Source organism: Ostrea edulis, chromosome 6 (assembly GCF_947568905.1).
Source record: "Ostrea edulis chromosome 6, xbOstEdul1.1, whole genome shotgun sequence".
Taxonomy (NCBI): Eukaryota; Metazoa; Mollusca; class Bivalvia; order Ostreida; family Ostreidae; genus Ostrea; species Ostrea edulis.
The window spans coordinates 84539770-84561236 of record NC_079169.1 but is presented as its reverse complement, the minus strand read 5'-3'; the positions used below and the strand labels follow the sequence as shown (position 1 = coordinate 84561236).

The following is a 21467-nucleotide window of genomic DNA, read 5'->3' as shown; positions in this document are numbered from 1 at the left end:
TTTCTGCAGTTGCATTATATCTATATGCATGCAAGGTGAAGATAACAGTGATCAATGTATATATATTTTGCGATTGTAATAATTTTTGCAAATTTATCTTTAATAGCTGCAGAAAATGCACGTTATTTGGTAAGATGTTGCCTATTGCAAGTAGTTTAAGGTTGCTTTCTAAATGGATTCATCCTTCGGGGTCTAGTGTGGTCGATTTTAAGACCTGTGTGCTGTGGTATACAGTCACATTTATAGACTGTGGTTAATGAGACCCATCATCACAAAGTTCTAGTTTGGTTTTCCTATCGATGAAGCACAATCGGTATATACCAGTATCCCTTCCTAGGATTCAGTTCAAACGCTTTAACCTATTTGATGATATGAATATGCTGAAGTATAAAAAACAACAACTTTATTTTCATATTTTATTTATTCATTAACAAAATAGTCAACACGACGCTTACAACAAATAAATAAGTGGATTTTTTAAAGAATAAAAGCACTGTAATCAACTGTTGCAATATTGATTTTTTGAGACTAATAAATAGCACCATTTCATGGATTGCCTCTGAAAAATGGATGAATGTCTATATTGCCAATGTCTTTAAAATGCAAGACTTCGTTCTCTATTTCCGATTCTCAGACTTTCATAATGAAGCCATTCGAAATATATTCTACGTTTTACATCAAGTGATTGTTCAAAAATGTATGACGAAGCAGGAAAATAATAAACAAATGTGACTTTAAATCATAATAAAGGAGCAATCAGACTTGCACTCCTGTGCGTGTAGGTAATGTAAAACGTAGAATTTATCCAGAACAGCATCAAGTACACGCACACTATACTTTAACATGGTGTAATTACATCATATGCTGTCTCGATTCTTACTGCAGTTTCATTTTCCATATACTTATTGTACACCAAAACGATGAATAATCATGTTATAAAATTCATATAGGATGGACATAAAAAAAAGTAAATTTACAACTGCATGAAATCAGATTTTGACCAGAAGCCATGAAAAATAAGCACGAGTGATTTTAAAGCTGTAGACTGTATTCATGACGTTCATAGAGCTCCTAGGCAGATACACATACACTGAAGTGTTTAGTCTCATAGGTGCATGTACTTGGCATAAAATGTGGGCAAATAAAAATAAAAGTACATATACTAAAATAAAGGATAAAAAATGTACACTTCAAAATTTATACACATTATGACTCAATATATGTTACAAACACAGACTTTTACCACGCAATACTGAAATGTGTCCCCTCCCATGTCAGATAAAAAAACCCAGGTCTGATCCTCTTCTTAAAATGTTTAAAAACATGATAAAAGAAATGTTTACTTTTCACACAATTATGTAACATAACAAGTGTTTTATATCACACAGTTAAGGATTTATCAGCGCTGTCATAAAATATATTGACAAAAGCCGCAGTATTAAAAATATAACATGACGATCCACATTTACTCATTCTTTCACCAGACAGAGTAATCATCATTCTTGAAGACACACATTAAATATTCATGGACAGATTTCGCACTGATTGTACTTTGAACACTGTTTTCTGATGCCTGAGTGAAGTACTTTGGTGTGGGTTTAAGTTTTATCACAGATTGAGGAAACTATTTGTGTGTTATCTCGTGTCAGCTGGCACACTGATTTATCCACTTGTATACTTCCGCAAGTCTTTTGGGGAACCACTTTTGTATCAAGTTCAAATTGTAATTTGGGAGTACTTTTCGAAGGACAGGATCATGTGACATGGCATAGTTATATAAATACACGTGAGGCTCCTCCTTCTGCAGAAGTCTCTGTATAGCAGTCACAGTTGACTTCTGAAAGACACAGATGGTTTGTAACATCTGTTGATGGAAAGCAAGAAACTTGCTGCCTCCGAAATCTTTATTGTACATTAAGTAATAGGCATCCAGAAGTCCACTTTCATTGTCAATTAACCAAAATTTATTGGTCTTGGTGGACTTGAACAGATTTCGGATTCTCTCGGTAATTATGGCTGGTTTCTTCTGTTCATATGCAGCATCCTGCATACTTGCAACTCTACAACAATAATCACAATAATTGAAAGAAAACAAACCCAAAGTCCATCATTATTATCACATTACACACACTTCCAAGGGGAGTAACTTTTCCTCATTCAACACTATTAACCAACAACACATGTCTTATCTTCTAAACCAAATCAATCATGCATTTTGTTTATCTACATACTGCCATGTACCTTTAGGACTACAACACAACAGCTGCAAACTTTCACAGGGAATTCTGACCAGGAAATGGCCAGTTCTCTTGGGTGATGAATTTACTCACCTGTCGACCAGGAAATGGCCAGTTCTCTTGCGTGATGAATTTAGTGATGCATTTACTCACCTGTCGTAGTTTGCAGTGAGGTAGTCAAACAAGAACAAGCTTCCCCACTGGTGTAGTTCTATGACTTCCTGCAGGGTGGCATTGTGTAGGTGGGCACCTAGAATCGGTTTTCCATCATGATACGCCTTCAAGATCCTCAAAGGAATTTTGACATAGGAACTACAAAGAAAATGACGCAAGTTAAGCTCCCACATATGATAATTTTTCATAGCATAATTTGAACATTAAGACAAAACCCTTCCTTGTTTGGGGAATTTTTACAATTACCGCCATCTTCAATAATACTCCCAACAAGTTAGAGCGTCGGTTCAGTCAGAAGTATCTCGCCGTGAACATTTATCATGCTGGAGTACTTCAATATATACTTTTTCTAACCTGAATGTGTTCATATTCGGGATCCACTGTATCAATGCCACCAGCTGATTCTTCTGCCACTCGAGTTTGTCCAGATCTTGTTCAGACCACTGGTCATCACTCGTGACCGAGAGTACCACAGCAGGGACATTGTCCAGTCCCAGTAAGCGAGACAGATAGAAGGACAGCACTTCTCCTAAAACATGGAACACAACCTCACAGAGTTATCTACCTTTAAATATGCATGTTTTCTAGCAAGTACACAAGCAGATCTTATTTTTGTATGTGCATCATATAACAAAGTTGTGTTGAAAAAGCAATGCTTCTGCATACCAAAAAATTAATACTGTTAATCTTTCTTCAAATACATCATCAGGAGAAAGAGGAGGAAGGCTAGGTACCTCTGTGCAACCCATCCTACCCCATGCTTACTTATATTTGAAAATGACAAGGCTATCTGTTGTTGTACGAGAAGGATAAGCATCCTTCAGGTCTATCCATTTCACAAAGAATACAAGTTCAGTGGTCTCCTTTAATTGATGATAAATCTTTCGGTGTATATACTCGCCCAAATTAGTTATACGAGCTTGTCACTAAAATCTACTACTGTGTAAACCTAATCCTAAAGTCACTGACCTAATCAGCAGGACTACTGAGGCTATCATAACAAAATAAGGCTACAGTATTTTTCTCATTAACGCATTTTTCTCATTAACTACAAAATATGATACAATGAACTCTCCCTGAAATCTTACCTAGAATAAACTTGACATGAGAGTCTCTATAGCGGGCACACACGACTCTCTTGTCCTTCAGAGTAACGTAAGCATTCTTAGGTCTTCCACACTTGTTCCAGGAAGCAAGATCCATGCTTTGGACATGTTGGGACTGTATGCTCTCGGTGTAATTGAATACTTCTTCATCTGAGAACCCTGTCAAAAACATGTCCTACCATTGTAAACATCAGCAACTCAGTTGAAAGACATTTCAAGACCAATGAGATATATATTAATTCACCTGATTGGGTGAAGCAAAACTGCCACACACTTTTGGAAAATCAACAGTAATTGTGCTTCATTAAAGGATACTTCATTAGTAACACACTATAAATGTGGAAATGTTGACCAAGTGCAAATGTTAATGAATTTGACGAATGTCAAAATTTTCCACTCCGATCAAATATCTTGACATTTTATATAACCATTCATCAGAGGATAGATACTGATCACAGTAAAAAAAGATTGATTGTTTCCTTCATTTCATTCCATCCAATATAATTGTGCACTCTTTTTGTAATCAAATTTACCACCGGACACGATGACGATGACAGGTATAACAATCTAATCAGTATGTGTTAGGTATGGAAGATGGGCTTCACAGCCTCAGGCACTTGCATGGTAACTTAATAATTTAATCTAATATCAAGATACACATAATTTGTTCAAAATGAAATAATGATAAACTTGAACAAACTGATAATAGATATAAATGTTTCAATTCAAAAATGCTTCAATTAAGAAATAAATTTTCAGTTTTGAAAACACAGGAGGGTATGAACTTTGACACTTATGCCTGTATACTTCATGAAGCCCGCTAATGATTCATAAAAAGTAGGCCAGCATGAAGCCCGCTAATGATTCATAAAAAGTAGGCCAGCATGAAGCCCGCTAATGATTCATAAAAAGTAGGCCAGCATGAAGCCCGCTAATGATTCATAAAAAGTAGGCCAGCATGAAGCCCGCTAATGATTCATAAAAAGTAGGCCAGCATGAAGCCCGCTAATGATTCATAAAAAGTAGGCCAGCATGAAGCCCGCTAATGATTCATAAAAAGTAGGTCAGCATGAAGCCCGCTAATGATTCATAAAAAGTATGCCAGCATGAAGCCCGCTAATGATTCATAAAAAGTACGCCAGCATGAAGCCCGCTAATGATTCATAAAAAGTACGCCAGCATGAAGCCCGCTAATGATTCATAAAAAGTACGCCAGCATGAAGCCCGCTAATGATTCATAAAAAGTACGCCAGCATGAAGCCCGCTAATGATTCATAAAAAGTACGCCAGCATGAAGCGCTGCAGTTCATACCCTCAGGTATCTTCTAAAATGAAATTCTGAATCAGTTTTTATATTTCCATTCAGCTTTCATTTCGGTCGGAATTCTGAGCCATTATAATAGACGTACCAAAGTTATGAAATGAATACAGAATGTAAAATAAAAGTTCATTTAATTTTTTAAATACAAAAGGGTTTGAACTGCAGTGCTTCATGCTGCTTTATACTTTTCATGAAGCACATTATTAAACAATCATTATATTAAAAGACCGATATGCAATTATCATGTACATTGTGATATATATATACAATCTGAAACAATAGGAAAGCTATACTCAACACAAAGTTTGGGAGGCAGGATAAAAGAATAACACTTTCTGCTGTTGAAAGTTTCTATATATACATTTATATTTCATCAAACACTGTTTAGATTTTTCTCAAAAAAGTGGTTTGAAATGCACTTTGTTTTCTAAAGGATTTTTTAAAATTTGATGTTTTCATTTTTGCCAATTTTTTACATCTGCCAAAAGAGAGAAGCTCTGGCAATAAATAAATTTTCCTTATCACCTACAGTCAGGGAAAGCAGATAATCCCTCACAAATTTCAAGTCAAAGGTTAATTTAGTAAATTGGACACAGCTGACATAAGAGAAAGTTCAGAAGTTTAAATAGTAATTTTTCATCACTTGCTCCTACTATGGCAGGAATCCAGGCTCCTATTGATCTTGGCAGTCAAAAGTCAGGTTAATGGGACATGGATGAAACTGTTTTAATATAAAAGCTTTAATTGATTTATTTTCCTTTCACATCTATATTTAAGAAACTTCACACACTGACTGAATCAATGGGGAGAGGGTACAACTATTCAGAGAAAGATAGGAATTTCAATCTTTACAGAATCACAGTACATTGTATATAACCTTTTTTCTATCAAAAGTAGTTACTTTGCTCGGAGTGTTTTATCGTCAATTGCATGCAGTGTAGTCATTTCTATAATCTTTCTTAATGTACCGTACACTGCGAAACAATAAGCTTCTATTGAAAACGTCAGAAAGTTTTTAAATTTATTATCATGAAATCGTGAGTACAGAAAGAAAAGATAACAATTTGTTAAACAGATACTAAGATGTATTATGAAGTGTTTCCTTTGAGTTTTTTTTCCAGAAGGATGTTATCTAGCCATCTTAGGTTACTCCTTGTAATAAACAAATTACGTGCTTGATTTAACCATTACAGCAATAGATTCTCTCTATTAAAGCTGTGTTCCTTTTGGTGCGAACACAGCTGTTTATCCACGTTATTAAATTTTTCGCTATCAGCATTTTGTTAATGCTCTCTGGTAGTATCTCTTGATACCTTTCATGAGAAGGAGAGCTCTTTCTCGGGGATTCTTCCCACCGATAATTAAAGATGAGACCAAAAAGCATCATCAAAATACAAAAATCAAATGCAGCATGCTCCAAAAATCCAATATTTCTTAAATGTCAGAGCGTCTATCACTTCTCCACTGAAGATTGCTTGGTACACATTTAATATGCTTCCTATCAGGCATTCAGGTAATGAAAACAATTTGGAACTGGCTTTTAATTAAGGTGATGAAAATAATGAAAGAAATTGGGAGATTCTTATCTTAGTCATTTCCTTTGAGGAGTCTATTTTCAAATTGAGTCATGCATGCTTCCCTCAAGAGGATCACAATGATAAATTGAAATTTGTCTGTTGATTGCATTCTTTTCCCCCCTTCAGTATATAAATTAATCAAAATGAGCAATATTTGCTGTATTGCATAACATATTGGGAACAGTCAAAAATTATATAAATATAAATACAGGTGTGGTGGGTTATGAAAATGCATGTAATATACAATGACTATGTTTATACTGTCGCATGACATAATGGATAATGCATTGTATTGTTATACAGTAAAACACTGTTACAGAAAACACACTTATAATGAATTCACTCTTGCAGTGAAGGGATTTTCATTCCCTATAGTTTTAAAGTATGAGCTTATTGAATATTATGAATTATGTTTACTATAAAATTCACTTCTGAACTCTATAAGCGTGTTTTACAGTACTTGTGACTGGCCATATGGTAGTTCAGTTGTAGAGCATTCACTTTGTAATCGGTAGGTTATGAGTTTGAGCACCATTTGTGTCATGGCCACATCGAACCTAAGATGTTAAAATAGGTAGTGATTGCTACTTTGCCAAATGCTTGGCATATAGAAGTGAAAATCATGGGTCTTTTGGATATGACCTTAAAAACGGAGGTCCCATGTCATGGCAGGCAAGGTCATGTTAAAGAACTGTCACTGCTACAGTCCCGAGTGCTAAGCTAGGTCTAAATTTGTGGTACATCACCTACAGCTTAGTGACGTCTCAATATGAGAGAAAAATTCTCCATGAGAGGTAAAACAAACACCCAATCAACCAACTGTGTACTTATTAATGATGCAGTAGCCTCATTATGAAACAGTACTGGTCTTGTTTTGACTTATTTTTAATTAAACTAATTTTAACGAGAGATCTCAGCACTTTATCACCACAAAGTTTGGCTAAGATTCTTGCCAATATTGCATGAGCTATCAGTTTTAATCTTCAATTAATTTACAATGATGAAAACTGAAAAACATGCTGTAAACAACATCACACCTTTTAAACATGATCTTAAAGGAAATCTAAACAAATGGAATCAGTTTATGTATCTGCTATGATTTATCTATGACAGGATTGAGGGATCTTGCACATGTTCAAGAATTTAGAAGCGGAGTCAATGAATCTGATCGCCTGAAATGATTTCATGTAAAACAGGGAAAGAAACGTGTTGACCTATGCCCCTTCTCCAGGCTTCACAGAACACAAGCAATACATATCATTTACCTGGGCAACTACAAGCTCTTATCTCCCTCATACCTGTCACAAATGTGTTTTATTGTCAGTTTAAATGATTCGGAGTTTTTATAATTTAATATTTGATCATTTAACATTTAGATCATTATCAGTGTCTGAATTCACATAAAAGCCCCAGTTCACCGGGTCCTCACGTCTCAAATAACAGTGGGTCCTGCATTGCTGTTCCTAGTTTCCCAATTCTCCCACAAAATGGGTGCTTAGTATTCAGTCCCTGCTCAATATGCGTGTGTTACAAAAAAGGTTCAATTATATCTTTCCACTTCTACCATTAAATATCTCTTTCAAATGATCATGCTGGTTATGCATATATTGTAAAGAAATTTTACATTTCATAAGTTTCTTACAATTTGGTCATAATAAAATCATCTCCATTGTTACTGTGCCTGTATATTTACTATGCATGTCTTTTTCAATGAATATTTTCGCTATTGCCCAACAAGAAGTGTTAACCTTTACAATAAGAATCTATGATAGTCCCCAGTGAAGAATTATTTTAAACAAAAAATCTTCTCAAATACTGGGGTTTCATAAATTTTTGAGAGCATTAAATCATATAGATTTGTAAAACAAAATTATGGTTTACATTCATATGTAATTTTATGAAATTCTACTCTTAAGAACAAAATTTTTATTTTGTTCAGCACTAACAATTTTGACATCTGGCACATCTATGATAAGAACGAAAACTGGTATTCCACAAAAAAATTATGAAACCACAGTATTATCAATTTAACTTCATTACTACCACCACCACCACTCCATTTCAGACCTGAATGAAAATCATATTTCAATTCCAGATTTTTCCAGTCATATTAGCTGATAAAAGACTGATATGATAAATTCCCCTACCATTTGTCATTTCAATGTACAGCAAATATTTATAAGATTTTGATTTTGATAACAAATAACGCCTATGATCTATATCAATATTTTTCTTGCTGGATCTACCTTTAGGCACCATTTTCTCTACATAAGTGCTCCAGAAGATCCCTTCAGACACTGCATGTTTTCCCAAGGGTTCCCTCACATCTGACGGAGCCATTACTTTCTCTTCAGACATTTGTTTTCCATTAGGAATTTCTTGGAAGCGCAAAGGAGGTTTTGCAAATATCAACTTGGACATGTTCTGGAAGTCATAAGGTTCGAATATTTTGTTCAGAGAGCCAGTTTTAAACTTGTCATTCAATCCTTCTCCTGTATTGTCTTTGTCATCATCAGCGTCATCATCATCATCATCATCAACCAATCCACCATCTGGATATTCCTCATCACTGTTGTCTGCTCCGATATCTTGATCAGGATTATCTGGAATGTTTTTGTGTGATGTGAAAATGAATTTTTTATACGAACCCTCATCAAATTTTACATTGCCATGGTCACTTTTATCAATGGCTGCTTGGGGTTTCCTAATTCCCTGTGCAATATATAATTCTGGGTCTTTGAGTAAAAATCCATCATCTTTCTGTCTCTTAACCTTCTTTTCAGAAAAGTTCAATTCATCAGCCAGTAAATTTAATACACATAGGAAACCCATCGACATCAGTGATATTGTCACAATCAAAATCCGCCATGATCTTCGGCGCACTTTTAGTATCATGGCTAGAACATTTTGTGCATCCTCATCCAAACTCGAACATTGTGGTAAAGCAGAATATCAAATTGCGAACACATCAAAGTCCATATATCACCTAATTGTAGCAAAATTTTCTTTTGGTGTTCGCATAATCCAATAATAAGCCTCCACTGTAAATGGCATTGAAACATCTCCGCAGTATCAGATGGTTCTCCATTTGTAGCGATTAGGAACTATTCCTTGTGTGGCTTCTCTGGGGATGTATCAAATCTGCCAATAAATGAAAACCAACACTACAGTCTGGGACTTCTCCGAAATAAATCACATCTTACAATTGGTCAACTTTCATCAATAATTACCACAATTGATTTTTTGCCAGCCGCGAGATTTTTTTTTCCAGTAATACTCTTCCTTTACAAAAGTTTGCAAAAAATTCTATCTATCTGCTTTTTTCACTGACAAAAACATGCTGTAATTTCAAAACCACATACAAGAAGCAGGGAATGTTTACTCAAAGGCACTGAATTTTAAAATCACACAAATTTTCTTTGAGATCTGTTGACTTAGGTATCGGATTCACAATGGATATTTGTCAGAGATTGTTTGACCAGTTCTCCTTGCCAAGCTTTGATAGGTAGAAAAAACCATAGGTGTCTCTCCCCACAACAAAAGTTCCTAACTACAATGTCTTTGAAGTGTTAAAAAATTCAGTAATTACTACGATTACATATGTTTACTCAAAATCTGACAAATCCTGCCCTAAAAAGAATGTATGCATGAAAATTGAAATCTTGCACTTACTATACAGCCATATTACTGACCACATCAATCAACTAACCATGCAAATGATATTGGAACAAAATGTCCCCAAAATCGGTCAACAGATCAATGTTTAGATAAACATTATATTGTCAAATTAATTATGGAAATTCAGTGTTTTATGTCTTAATTGATCTTGGCTGGAACTAGTGCTGTATGGCTCTATAATCACTGCAACCTTTAAAACTCAGCAGTTCATTAACCATCTGTATTGATTCAGTTTTTCCTCCTTTGTTGCAACTCTAATGATTTAAAAACATCCAAAGACCAAGACATCTGAAACCTTATAAAAGTTTCATGAAAATAGACGACAATGGAATTTTATGGAAATACCTTCAATGCAAGTCAAGTTTCCATGACGACAAATGCATCCTGCAATTTCTTGTTCCTTTCAATTCCCTCGTTGGCTCTAGGACATGTCATCCTCAGAGAAAATTTTATGCATGATGAGAAAGTAGTCACTGGGAATCTGGAAGAAGACACAACAAAATGATAATAACTTATGAAATCAGTGTGTGCTGTTTTAAACCCAGGTGTTTTGAGGATGAATGGGTTCACCTGAAACTTGATCCTAATAAACATTCCATCACAGCCATGCATGCAATTCACACCGGGACTTGGAATAGATTGTAACAATGTTTCTATTCAATTTAATTAAAGCTGTCCAAAAGCCACTGCAAACTAACATCTCCAGTACTCCGATGATATATCACCTTAAGCATGCACACATACATTCTGTGCACTGAATTCACTTGTGCAAAAGTCAGAGGGAAACAATTAATCACAATGCATTCCCAAATACACAAAGATATACAGAGGAGAAGAGAAACTAAAATATCATTTCATAAGCAGACGTGTCAGTTTATATAAATAAACCAAATATTATGTTCTCGAACATTAATAATTGAAAATCGAACATTAATAATTGAAAATCGTCACACAGGACAATGAAAAAAAGTGCAGCAATGGAAAAATAACACATCAAATTTTATTTCTGTGAAAATGAATTGATTTTGAGACTATTCACAACTTTCGGTTTGTTTGTAATAGATGATAAAATGCCAATTCAGTTATAAATTACTGGAAATTAAAAGCCAACATGAATACCAGATCATGCAGATAGTACAAGTTTGATGATCATGGACATGTATCAAGAAAACAGTTTTGATTCAAGACTTGCATGTTTAGGATAATTTCATTATCTTCAAACAGATGACCTCCTTAAAATAATGTGTTTTCAATTTTTACCAGAAACTCCACATTGCTATGAAAAAAGTTATAATTCTAACATTTTTGCGGATAATTTCTACCATAATAGCTTTTCTACCATTATCATATATATTAACTTTTTGGCAAAATCATGCTATATAGTTCAACTTTGGCTTTAAAATAGGCTACAATCAGTATTCTGTATTCATTTATATATATTCTATATATAAGACACAGTGAAGGCAGACTTAATACATGCACTGTGTCCTTCATCAGATTTTACGATACACATACATTATTCATGTACGGCATCTGGTCATTATCAACAGTTAATAGTGACCAAGTATTGAACTTTATTCTTTTATTTCTCTCTCACAAGGTTTCACTTAAAAATGAACTGAAACCGAAGAACAGGAGACAGGGAAACAGAGGACATCACACAGACAACCATGACGATTTCTATGGGCCGACCAAACACACAGACAACCATGACTATTTCTATGGACCGACCAAACACACAGACAACCATGACGATTTCTATGGGCCGACCAAACACACAGACAACCATGACGATTTCTATGGGCCGACCAAACACACAGACAACCATGAAGATTTCTATGGGCCGACCAAACATACAGTTTGCAGCTTGGTTACAAAAAGTAAAGATTTTCAAGATGTACTCCATTTTTAATATAAATCAAGCATATATTTAAGCCTTGTTATCTAGAGTTTTACACTTACTGTTCAGGAGTAAAGAATATACATGTAAAGATTTTGAAAAATTCTCAATCCATGTACAGCGAAAACTGTCAATCCATTTAATTCTCTTGGCATTCCGACCCTTATATTCATTCCAAATTTCATTTTTTCATTGTTTTTTACACTGTTCATTCAGATGAATTGTGCATTCTGATAAAAAAAATTGTCTCCCAGTGCATATCGGATTAGACAGGTTTCACTGTACATATGATCTATATCAACTGCTCTGGAGCCTGAAACCTTGGAGCATGGAAATTCAGGATTTGAATGGAGGCCTCCATGTTCATTTTGCATCCAGTTATTTTGTAACCCCCCCCCCCAACCCCCCCCCCCCCCCCCCCCCCCATATTTAAAGACACTGTTTTCAATAAACTGGTTACTATAAAGTGCCTATAAAACAAAACCTGGTTGGCCATTTGTAGACAGATGCAAGACCTAGGAGTTGAAAATGATCACACAAGTTTTTGTTTATCATATGACTATAATTAAAAATAAAAAAAACCCAGGGTACCAGAACTTACTGAATAATATCTTGTTCATTCATTCATACTTTATTTCCTCCCTTAGAAGATTATAAAGCAAATACATTTACATGGATATAATTACAAATACATAATTATATACAAAGCAGAAAAACTATGTACACAATATAACCAAAATAGAAAGGAAAAGGATATTCCTAGTTGTATACACCTCAACAAATGAGTACATACCGTAGCACCCTTTCTTGACAATCATAATGCAATACCTCGTCAAAAGGGAGTAGATTATAAACACAAGTTTTCACAGAACAACCTAAAATTAATAATCATCATATCAATCTGGAAATTCCCAATTTATTTTTGAAAATTATCAATAAACTATAAAATATTCATCCACCAATCTTTTCCAGAAATGCTGCCGTTTTACAAGTTGTATGTTGCAGGTGTCCATATTCATTACAGTTCAAAAGCTTGTTCAAATTCTGCCTTTTAAGTTAAAAATAAATTAAAAACATACATTTCATAAAGAATGACACTATATATAGCTCTCTTATTTGACTACCGTTAATGAAAATGCATTGACAAAAATCTTTGCTGCATTTCATAACCAATGGTGCTTTAACTTTGGCCCCATATTAAAGTAGGTGTATCACGCCTGAGAAAACAGACATGGATGGAGTACAATATTTTGAAATCAAAACTTTAAAATGTAACTGGGTTTTAATTAAAACCTCTGCAAGATCCAAACATCAGCAGCCTTGCACGTAAAACTACTAAGCTAATTACTGGCATGGCAATACAATTTTAATAGGACAAGAAATATAATTTTGAAAAGTTTAAACTTTATCTATTTTACAATGATTAACGCAGTATTAAGTCTTCCCCGGAAGACATGTGTCGCCTGCTAGTTCATTCTATATGTAATATATCACGTATAATGTTGAAAAAGTAAATTATTGAAATGGTTTTTGTCACTAAACAGGAAGTTGATAAGCAACAGATTCGAAAATGTCTTACACAATACAGTTGGCCACACTGATGCTCTGTGCCAAATATCAGGGAGTTGCCCCATGTGGTTCTTGAGAAAACTGTGACAGAAATTTTTTGTGACGACGACGACGCCAGACGATGGATAGTGATCCCTATATGTCGCCACTGCGTAACGCAGGCGACACAACAAACACATTCTACAACTTATATTGATGCTTCTCGTTAACTCGGATATTGGTGTGAAGGGACATTGATGTGGGAGGAAACCAGAGTACCTGGAGGAAACTGGAGTACTTGGAGGAAACTGGAATACCCAGAGGAAATCCACGTATCCAGGTGAACAACCTCTCTATGGCACGCCAAATTCACAAAAATGAGCTAAACATAGTTTCACACGTTTATCGACTGTAAGCTATAGTTTACGGACTGTAATCTATAGTTAACGACGTTAATCTATATTTCACATCTGTAAACCATAGTTAACAGATAATATATGTTTCACAATCGTAAACTATAATTAACAATGAAAACAATCATTAGCGATTGCAAAACATAGTTTATCTGATAAATACGGTTTCACGATTGTAAACTACGGTTTACAAGTCATAGTTTATCTGATAAATATAGTATCACAATTTGTGAAACTAGGATTAACAAATGTGAACTATAGTTAACGAAATTAAATTATAGTTTACAAATGTGAATCTGTATTTATCAGCAACATCTATTGTTAATGTTTATTTAAAGACAGATAAACTTGGATTAGCATTTGTAAACTAGAGTTTACAACCGTTAAATATAGTTTTACGGATGAAAACTATAGTTAACGAATCGTTAACTATAGTTTACAGTCGATAAACCTAGTTTATCAACTGTGAAACTATGTTTAGCTCATTTTTGTGAATTTGGTGTGCCCATACCTCTCTCATACACATGCACAACCACTGGTGATCCTGAAGATCAAACTGAGGGTCATAGTGGTGTCAAACATTACTCTACCCATACATCCCAAAAAGGATTTCAGCCATAATAATGTGCAGGGTAAATGATGCAGTAACTCATCAGTACAAATGTCCATTGAATTAAATGTCCATTTACACAAATCCTATTGCTCTTTCTTAAGTAATGATGTCAAATTTCTCTACATACCTTACAGGTAACTCTCTCTCTCTCTCTCTCTTTGGTATTCCTTTATGGTACTAGCAAGCTATTTAAAATCACCATGATTGAATTTTCATATGCATGTAGCAGTAGGTGGTCACCAATTGAAAGGAGTCTGCTATCAAAAAGAGTGTCAACTCCCTTCATAAAAGTGACCATGTCCAACAGGGATCAATTATTTATCAGAAAAATCACAAGTGGTGTCAATCAATAATAACCAATCATTGATACAGGCAGCAGGAGGCAATTGTGCCAGCTCAATTTTTCTCTGTCTGGGGATTATAATAAATCAGAAAAAATCCATCATTCAAAGGCTTTACTCGAATAATGGTAAAGAGCTCAAGTTATCACTGCTATCCCGAGGACATAAATAATAATGTCGTGAAAAGACAGCTTTGTAAAGAGCTGTCTATCCTCCCCCAGTAGATGGAGAAAATCCCCGATTATATACTTTGAAATAAAAATGTTAAAGGTGATCGTACGTTGATTTACTAAAACTATGATAAATAGAAAACTATCCCAAATCCTGCAGGGCAAATTTCTCTGTCAAGATGTTTCCATACTTATTTCAAATCTGCACTGGAATTTCATTACAGTTCAACTTAATACACACCATTTTTTGTTTTAAATTTCCATTTTTTTTATGAATTGTATATTTTTTTCAATCTACAATGTCTGCATACTGCCTCATTTTCTCTTACAATTTTGAAAATTATTAAAGAGTCCTACTTAATGTGTTCATGGCTGACATCTCATATTGATGTCCAAAGTAATGAAGGAAACTTTCAAACACAAAATCACATTACTGTCCCCTAGGGAACCCCCCTTTTAGTGAGTCAGTCTTTTAGTTCATCTGGGTCTTCATCAGTTTAATGGAGTTTTCACACTACAGCTGTCTGGGCACACAATGATACATTCTACTCTCTGGGAATGGAAACGCACAAACAGCAGGCAACAATGACAGTTTGGCCTTTTGTACACACAAATAAATGTGCACTCCATTTACTTCAAGCATCTCCTAAATATCCAAATTGATAACTTATCATTGTGCCAATTACAAAGAGTTACAGAGATATTTGCATGTACTGCACTGGGGGAAAAAATCTGTGCCAGTAGACAAATACTTGCATCATTATCTTGTAAAAGCAACTTGGCAAAAATCTTTGTTTTTTCTGCTAAATTTTTGACACCATCTGGAATTCATTTTCATGAAAACTTTGAAAAGGACACCAAATTCCCTTACCTAAAATAAAGATGGACACATCCCAGGCACTGAAATACACATCTCTATTACTCCATCCAAGCTGGCTTCAATTTTGCTCTCATAATCTAACAATAAACATAGTTTATCTTCATTATCAGTAATTAACCAATTGAATGGCCCCCTGTCTACCAGACATTAGCCCTTCCACTCTTTCTCTAATGCCCCCTATCTCCTTCATTTGATAATATGCATATCAGGTGGAACTGGCACCAAATGGAGGATTAGACTTCTCAAGTTTCTTGTTTAATTGCTTTAAAAGCTGCAAGAAAATGCCAAAAGGCTGATTTAGTGGACATAAAAAACGTATATTGTGGCTGCAAAAAGAAGATAAATTGCACCTCCAATTTCAAGTGCATGTCAGTATTTGAAGTCTGCTTGAAAGTTTATGCATTTAAATGTGTAACTAAATCAATGTTATTTGATAAAAGTTTGCTGTGATTCGAAAGTCTGGAAATTCTAAAAGGAAATGTATCAGATAATATTTAAGATGTATCAAAATGTTGTAATTCATCCCATATATTTTACAGGTAGTTGTAGCATTTTAGTAGCACCTCCTACCAGTGAAGAACACACATGAAAAAACTGGCATGATTTTAAATTTATGGGCACTCAAGTTATACAAATTCTTCTTTCTTAAACGGAACACAATATCAAAACTGATTCAACATCGTTCAAAATTATCAAGTCTACCTGCTATAATCAAAATTTTTACTGGAATATTCCATTCGTCATATTCCAAGATTTTTCATAATTACGACAACGTGATTATACAGTATAGGGCATAATTTGACCAATAGTTTTGAAGTAAAGTTGTCAATGACTTCATTTTGATGAGGATCGAGTTTAAGTACGACTATATACATCAAATTCCAGAAGTTTAAACTTTTCACGAATAAGTGAACATTTTTTGTAGCTGTTTTCTTTCTGCTAACATCTAGCGTGTTGCAGAACATGGGATAGGTCATTGGTAGGAAAATAAATCAGGTTCTCCAATGCACAAGATGTTTTTGAAAGAAAAAGCAAAAATTAAAAGTGACATTTTTAGTGAAAAACGACAATAAATTGCTGCATTTCTGATGTCAAATTTAAAGATATAGTGCAAACCTTGTGGTAGATATTTATGGTTTTCTGAATGAAACAAAAAAAATGAAGGGGTTGCGGGGTCTAATCTCAAATCAAGCTATTATCATATATAGATCTCTGTAAGATCCCCCAAACCCTTTTTTCAACCTCAGAATTTTATGCTTTAGGAATAGCATGGCATAATTTCATCGCATAATTTACCTTCTATACAAATCGTAAATAATTAATTTGTTTTTCCCTGAGAAATTTGGCATTAAAACAGGGCAGATTTTGGACAAGACTTCATTATCATTGACCAAGAATTTGTCACGCACACATTAATTTGATTAGCAAATGCATGCACAATTCATAGTGATATCAAGTACACATAATGCTTATCACGCAAACGTTTGTTATTAAATCAGCAATATTATATTGAGTTCCATTGCGGGTTATGGTATAGCAACACTTCCATGGTCTATAATAGTTTGTAACTTCATTGATGAGCCATTTTTCATCTAAAAACATTTATCTCTACACCTTTATATAATTAACACACCTTTACATATTGAACAGTTCAGGATATTGTCTCTATTAAATATATATAACGCTTATTAACATGGTTTATATAACATTATTTCATGTCTTGTGGTGTAGTTTGTAATAACCTGCAATGATATTGTTACAAATCATTTCATACACAACAATTTTCTTCTTGATTAAAAATACAATAGAATAGATTTATATCTAATCCAGAGCCCCAAACAGGAATAAGGGTATATATATATATATAGGCCTACATACTTTAAGGAAAGAAATCCAAATTATGCCCCCTTTTTTCAATTCTTATGTAAATGGTAAACATGGTACTTTTGTGGCTTCAGGTGTATCTACACTCTATTATTCTCTCTCTCTCTCTCTTAAGATTTGTACTGGTATTTAATCCAGCAAAAACATTTTTCAAAGTGTGAAATTAGTACATATTATCTCGGCTGTCATACTCATGAGTGTTTTAAAGTAAATCATCAGCTGCCAGGAGTTGAATGTACTATAAATACAGTATTGTGAAGCTTGATATCAGATAACACAATTTTTCTAAATTGTTTACGCTTTCCGTAAGTATTCTACAGATAGAAGAAAAAAGGTCGCGGTTAATCAGGGTTTCTCCTCTCAGTGAAAATAATCAAAGGCGAGGGAAATCCCGACAGACACCCCGGTATTATCTTGGAGACAGCGAAGCTCCACTCTTGTAAAACAAACATGCATATCGGCAAATATTCCCTGATAAAGCGACGGGTTTCACAAAGGCCGGGCGAGAAAAAGACGTTTGTTCGATTTTCCACCTTTCAAATTCATCACCCATATATATATATACATTGTTAATCTAATCTATAAGTCTGAAGGCGAAGATAGATGTTAAAACTATACATCAACATCATACATTGGCCTGCTTGAGAAATAGAAAGTAACATCGTTATTACACAGAAGTAAAATGCTAAATAAAAAGAAGCAAATGGATCTATTTTAGAAAAGCGTATTACAAACGAAAACAACCGTAAACCTGTGAGCGATAAAGTCGAGAAAAATGCCCCACTTACCTAAATTTCAATGCATGAACATGGAAGGAAATTAGTCCGGTCTCCTCTGACCCCCGTCGCTGAAGGTGTTAAAATTCACACATTTTTCTCTCCTTTCTCGATTGGACACATGTTAAGGGGGGCACCAATGGGGAGATTCCAAAAGAGTTATCTTCGACACCACGGGAGTTCCTTTCAATTTGTTTTGATAGGGAAAAACACCAAAATACAAGACATGAATGCGAGATATCCAGTGTTCTTTTTCATTTAAAGATGAGACAGAAATCAGGGTAACATTTGCATGAATTATTTATGTAAGATAATGTGTATCCACCTGCACAGATTAGTTCGTGTGAAGATACTTGATTGTTGCTGTTGATGAGAGCAGTATTTTCCCTCCGGGAAAAGATGGTTGTGCTGAGTTTATCATTGTCAGTATTAAATCAGCAAAAAAGAAAAGAAAAAAAAAATGCTAAAGGCTGTGATTTAATAGATCTATATGTTCATCACTTAATCACTGAGGATTTAGCTTTTAAAGGCAGTGGGAATTTCTTTAAATTAGCAGGGGAGGGGGAGGTTACTTCTCGGAATAAGTAAAAGTAAAACTCCCAAGAAGGGGATGGAAATGTCCCTCAATCATTGGGCCACATGCATTTGAAGTAAGATCAGTAACTCTAGCTCAGATTAAATGTGATGACTGATGAAGAATAAGAATGATTTTTTAATAATTTTGTGTGCGCGTGTTTACGTACGCCGTACGACGTTTAGAAATGAATGTTGTGTTGTGCATGATTGTGTTTAGGAAAAATTATAAGATCATACTGAAAAGACTAAACGCATTAAGTTAATGATCCTAGTCACTTTTCGAAGCCCGAGACCACGGGTAAATCAAAGCTTTGTCAGCGCAAGTTGTACTGCCAGCATAGTCTGAGGATGACATGGGAAAACGAAATGTGTGCGGAATGAAAGAGATTTAAGATAAGTGGATATACACAAAAACTACCGAGAAAAAAATATCCATATCAAAGGGGATCTCAGGATGTAAATCAGTCATCGTTATAAACGAACGTTGTCTATTCTGTAAAGATTTCACAAAGGTTTCAATTTTGTCATGTGATTTCATTGAAGATTCAGCTTTGGGCCAGAATGCATAAATAAGTAGGGATGAATGAGGGGGAGGAGTCTTGACAAATAAGCACACCGAAGTGAACTGTTTCACAAATTCCTGTAACATTTTTTTTTATTTTTAGTATCCACTGTCCATTTAGCTAGTGGCACTCATTTCCATTTCAACAAAAAGTCCCGATTTCTCAGTCACTGACTTCAAATGCATCTTTCGAACATTTCAATAGCACAGCCGAACTAGAACCCTTTGGAAAATGGCACTAATCTTGCAAGACCCGTCAGCGAACTCTGACCATCACTTAAACGAGATTAAGGCCTTAATTATCTCTCTATTAAAACCTGTTATGCAACTATGCTCAGTCGAGCTTACGGAGAGAAGATCAAGAGATTAAAGTGATCAATTTGTGTGGAATACGAAATATACCACCAAGGGGACACATGTCATATTGTAATTTTTGTATCGCCCAGTAAATAAAAAAAATTATATGACACACACACCATAACAAAGAAACATCCATGTTCTCATCAGTTTCACGGAAGAAACGGACCGCACGTTTGTTGATCACTTGCAAAGTGCGCCCCCCGACGTAAACTATAGAACACGTGATTAGAAGAATAGACAAAATTCCTCACGCCGACCCTCTCTTGTACCCGAACATCAATAGAATACTTAGAAATACTTATTAAAAGTTCTTCTGACAATGCCTGTGACCTCCACAACTTCGGAACATTCTTTCATTTGTCTTCAGTCATGGGTGATGAACGTGCCTTAGGTTTGTCGTTTGCATGTTCACAAAGATTTCAACATTTGAAACAAACTTTTCCGCTGCGGGGAATTGAAAATCAAAACTAGTTTACTTTTCTCTTCCTTATTAACACTTTTCAACCAAAAAAAAAAATAATAATAAACCAAACAAAAAACAAAACAAAAAACAAAAAACCACCACTAACAACAACCAAAATCAAACAAACAAAATACTTCAGGCATTAAAAACAACAACAAGCAAATGGTACAACATGCGCCCGTTATAGACATTCAGTGCAATACCGGTTTCCATGATGAGAAAAGGTCCAGAAAATATTTGACCTACTTTTAGCCCTATAGTAGGTCATGGTGCACCAATGAAGTTGAAATGCAGTGAAGTGATTATGTATAATATATTGACAGATAGGTTGAGTCAAAATTTCGGGCTAATACCTGTTTTCATAGCGAAAAAAATCTGGAAGACGAAAAACAATGTTTTTCGACTAAGTGATACTACGAGTTTGACCTTGAGAAACAATAAGCATCCTCCGCTTGGCATAAGGTGTATGTGTACCAAGTTTGACGGTCCTAGCCCCTATGGTTCGGTCTGTATCCTGCCTACAATATTTTCCTACTAAGTGACACTACGACCCATCTTCGCTAGCCAAGGGTTTTCGGTCCACTCCGCCCCGGGGAGCGGAGTGGACCGAAAACCCTTGGCTAGCGAAGATGACTACGAACTTGACGAACAAAAGGTGTCCTTCACTTAGCATGAGGAGTATGTTTACCAAGTTTGACGGTCTTAACCCCAATAATTCGGTCTGTATTCTGCCTACAAGGTTTTCCTAAAAACTGATACTACGACCTTGACCTTGGTTGCCATGGTATTAAAATCTGAAAATCAAAATATGGGCTCCTTATTTCAGCAAATTTTTCTCCATTTCCTGGTAGTTAGAAAACTAAGTTTATCGCCACGCACGAGTGGAAA

The 21467-nt window shown here is 35.0% G+C and overlaps 1 protein-coding gene across 5 annotated transcripts; it reads right to left on the bottom strand.

The window, feature by feature from the left end:
* Positions 1-402: 402 nt before the first annotated feature.
* LOC125646801 (four-jointed box protein 1-like) lies at positions 403-20681 on the bottom strand. 5 transcript variants are annotated; one of them, XM_048873335.2, is made up of 8 exons: positions 18631-20681; positions 15950-16035; positions 10439-10574; positions 8662-9556; positions 3500-3676; positions 2766-2940; positions 2391-2549; positions 403-2060 (listed from the first exon to the last, which is right to left on the bottom strand). In XM_048873335.2, the coding sequence occupies exons 4-8, from the start codon at positions 9308-9310 to the stop codon at positions 1646-1648; spliced, it is 1575 nt and encodes a 524-aa protein (XP_048729292.1). In that variant the 5' UTR covers positions 9311-9556; positions 10439-10574; positions 15950-16035; positions 18631-20681; the 3' UTR covers positions 403-1645. The 5 variants fall into 5 exon arrangements, with proteins under 5 accessions (XP_048729292.1, XP_055997064.1, XP_048729291.1 ...); XM_056141089.1 differs by lacking the exons at positions 15950-16035; positions 18631-20681 and adding exons at positions 12787-12868; positions 12953-13008; XM_048873334.2 differs by lacking the exon at positions 15950-16035.
* Positions 20682-21467: the final 786 nt, after the last annotated feature.

What these genes read in the sequence shown, in the direction of transcription:
- LOC125646801 (XM_048873335.2), bottom strand. Translation starts at nt 9,310, where the DNA reads ATGATACTAAAAGTGCGCCGAAGATCATGGCGGATTTTGATTGTGACA. An exon ending in TCATGTCAAGTTTATTCTAG is followed by an intron (nt 2,941 to 3,499) that starts GTAAGATTTCAG and finishes TCCATGTTTTAG; the next exon opens with GAGAAGTGCTGTCCTTCTAT. An exon ending in CCGAATATGAACACATTCAG is followed by an intron (nt 2,550 to 2,765) that starts GTTAGAAAAAGT and finishes TTTTCTTTGTAG; the next exon opens with TTCCTATGTCAAAATTCCTT.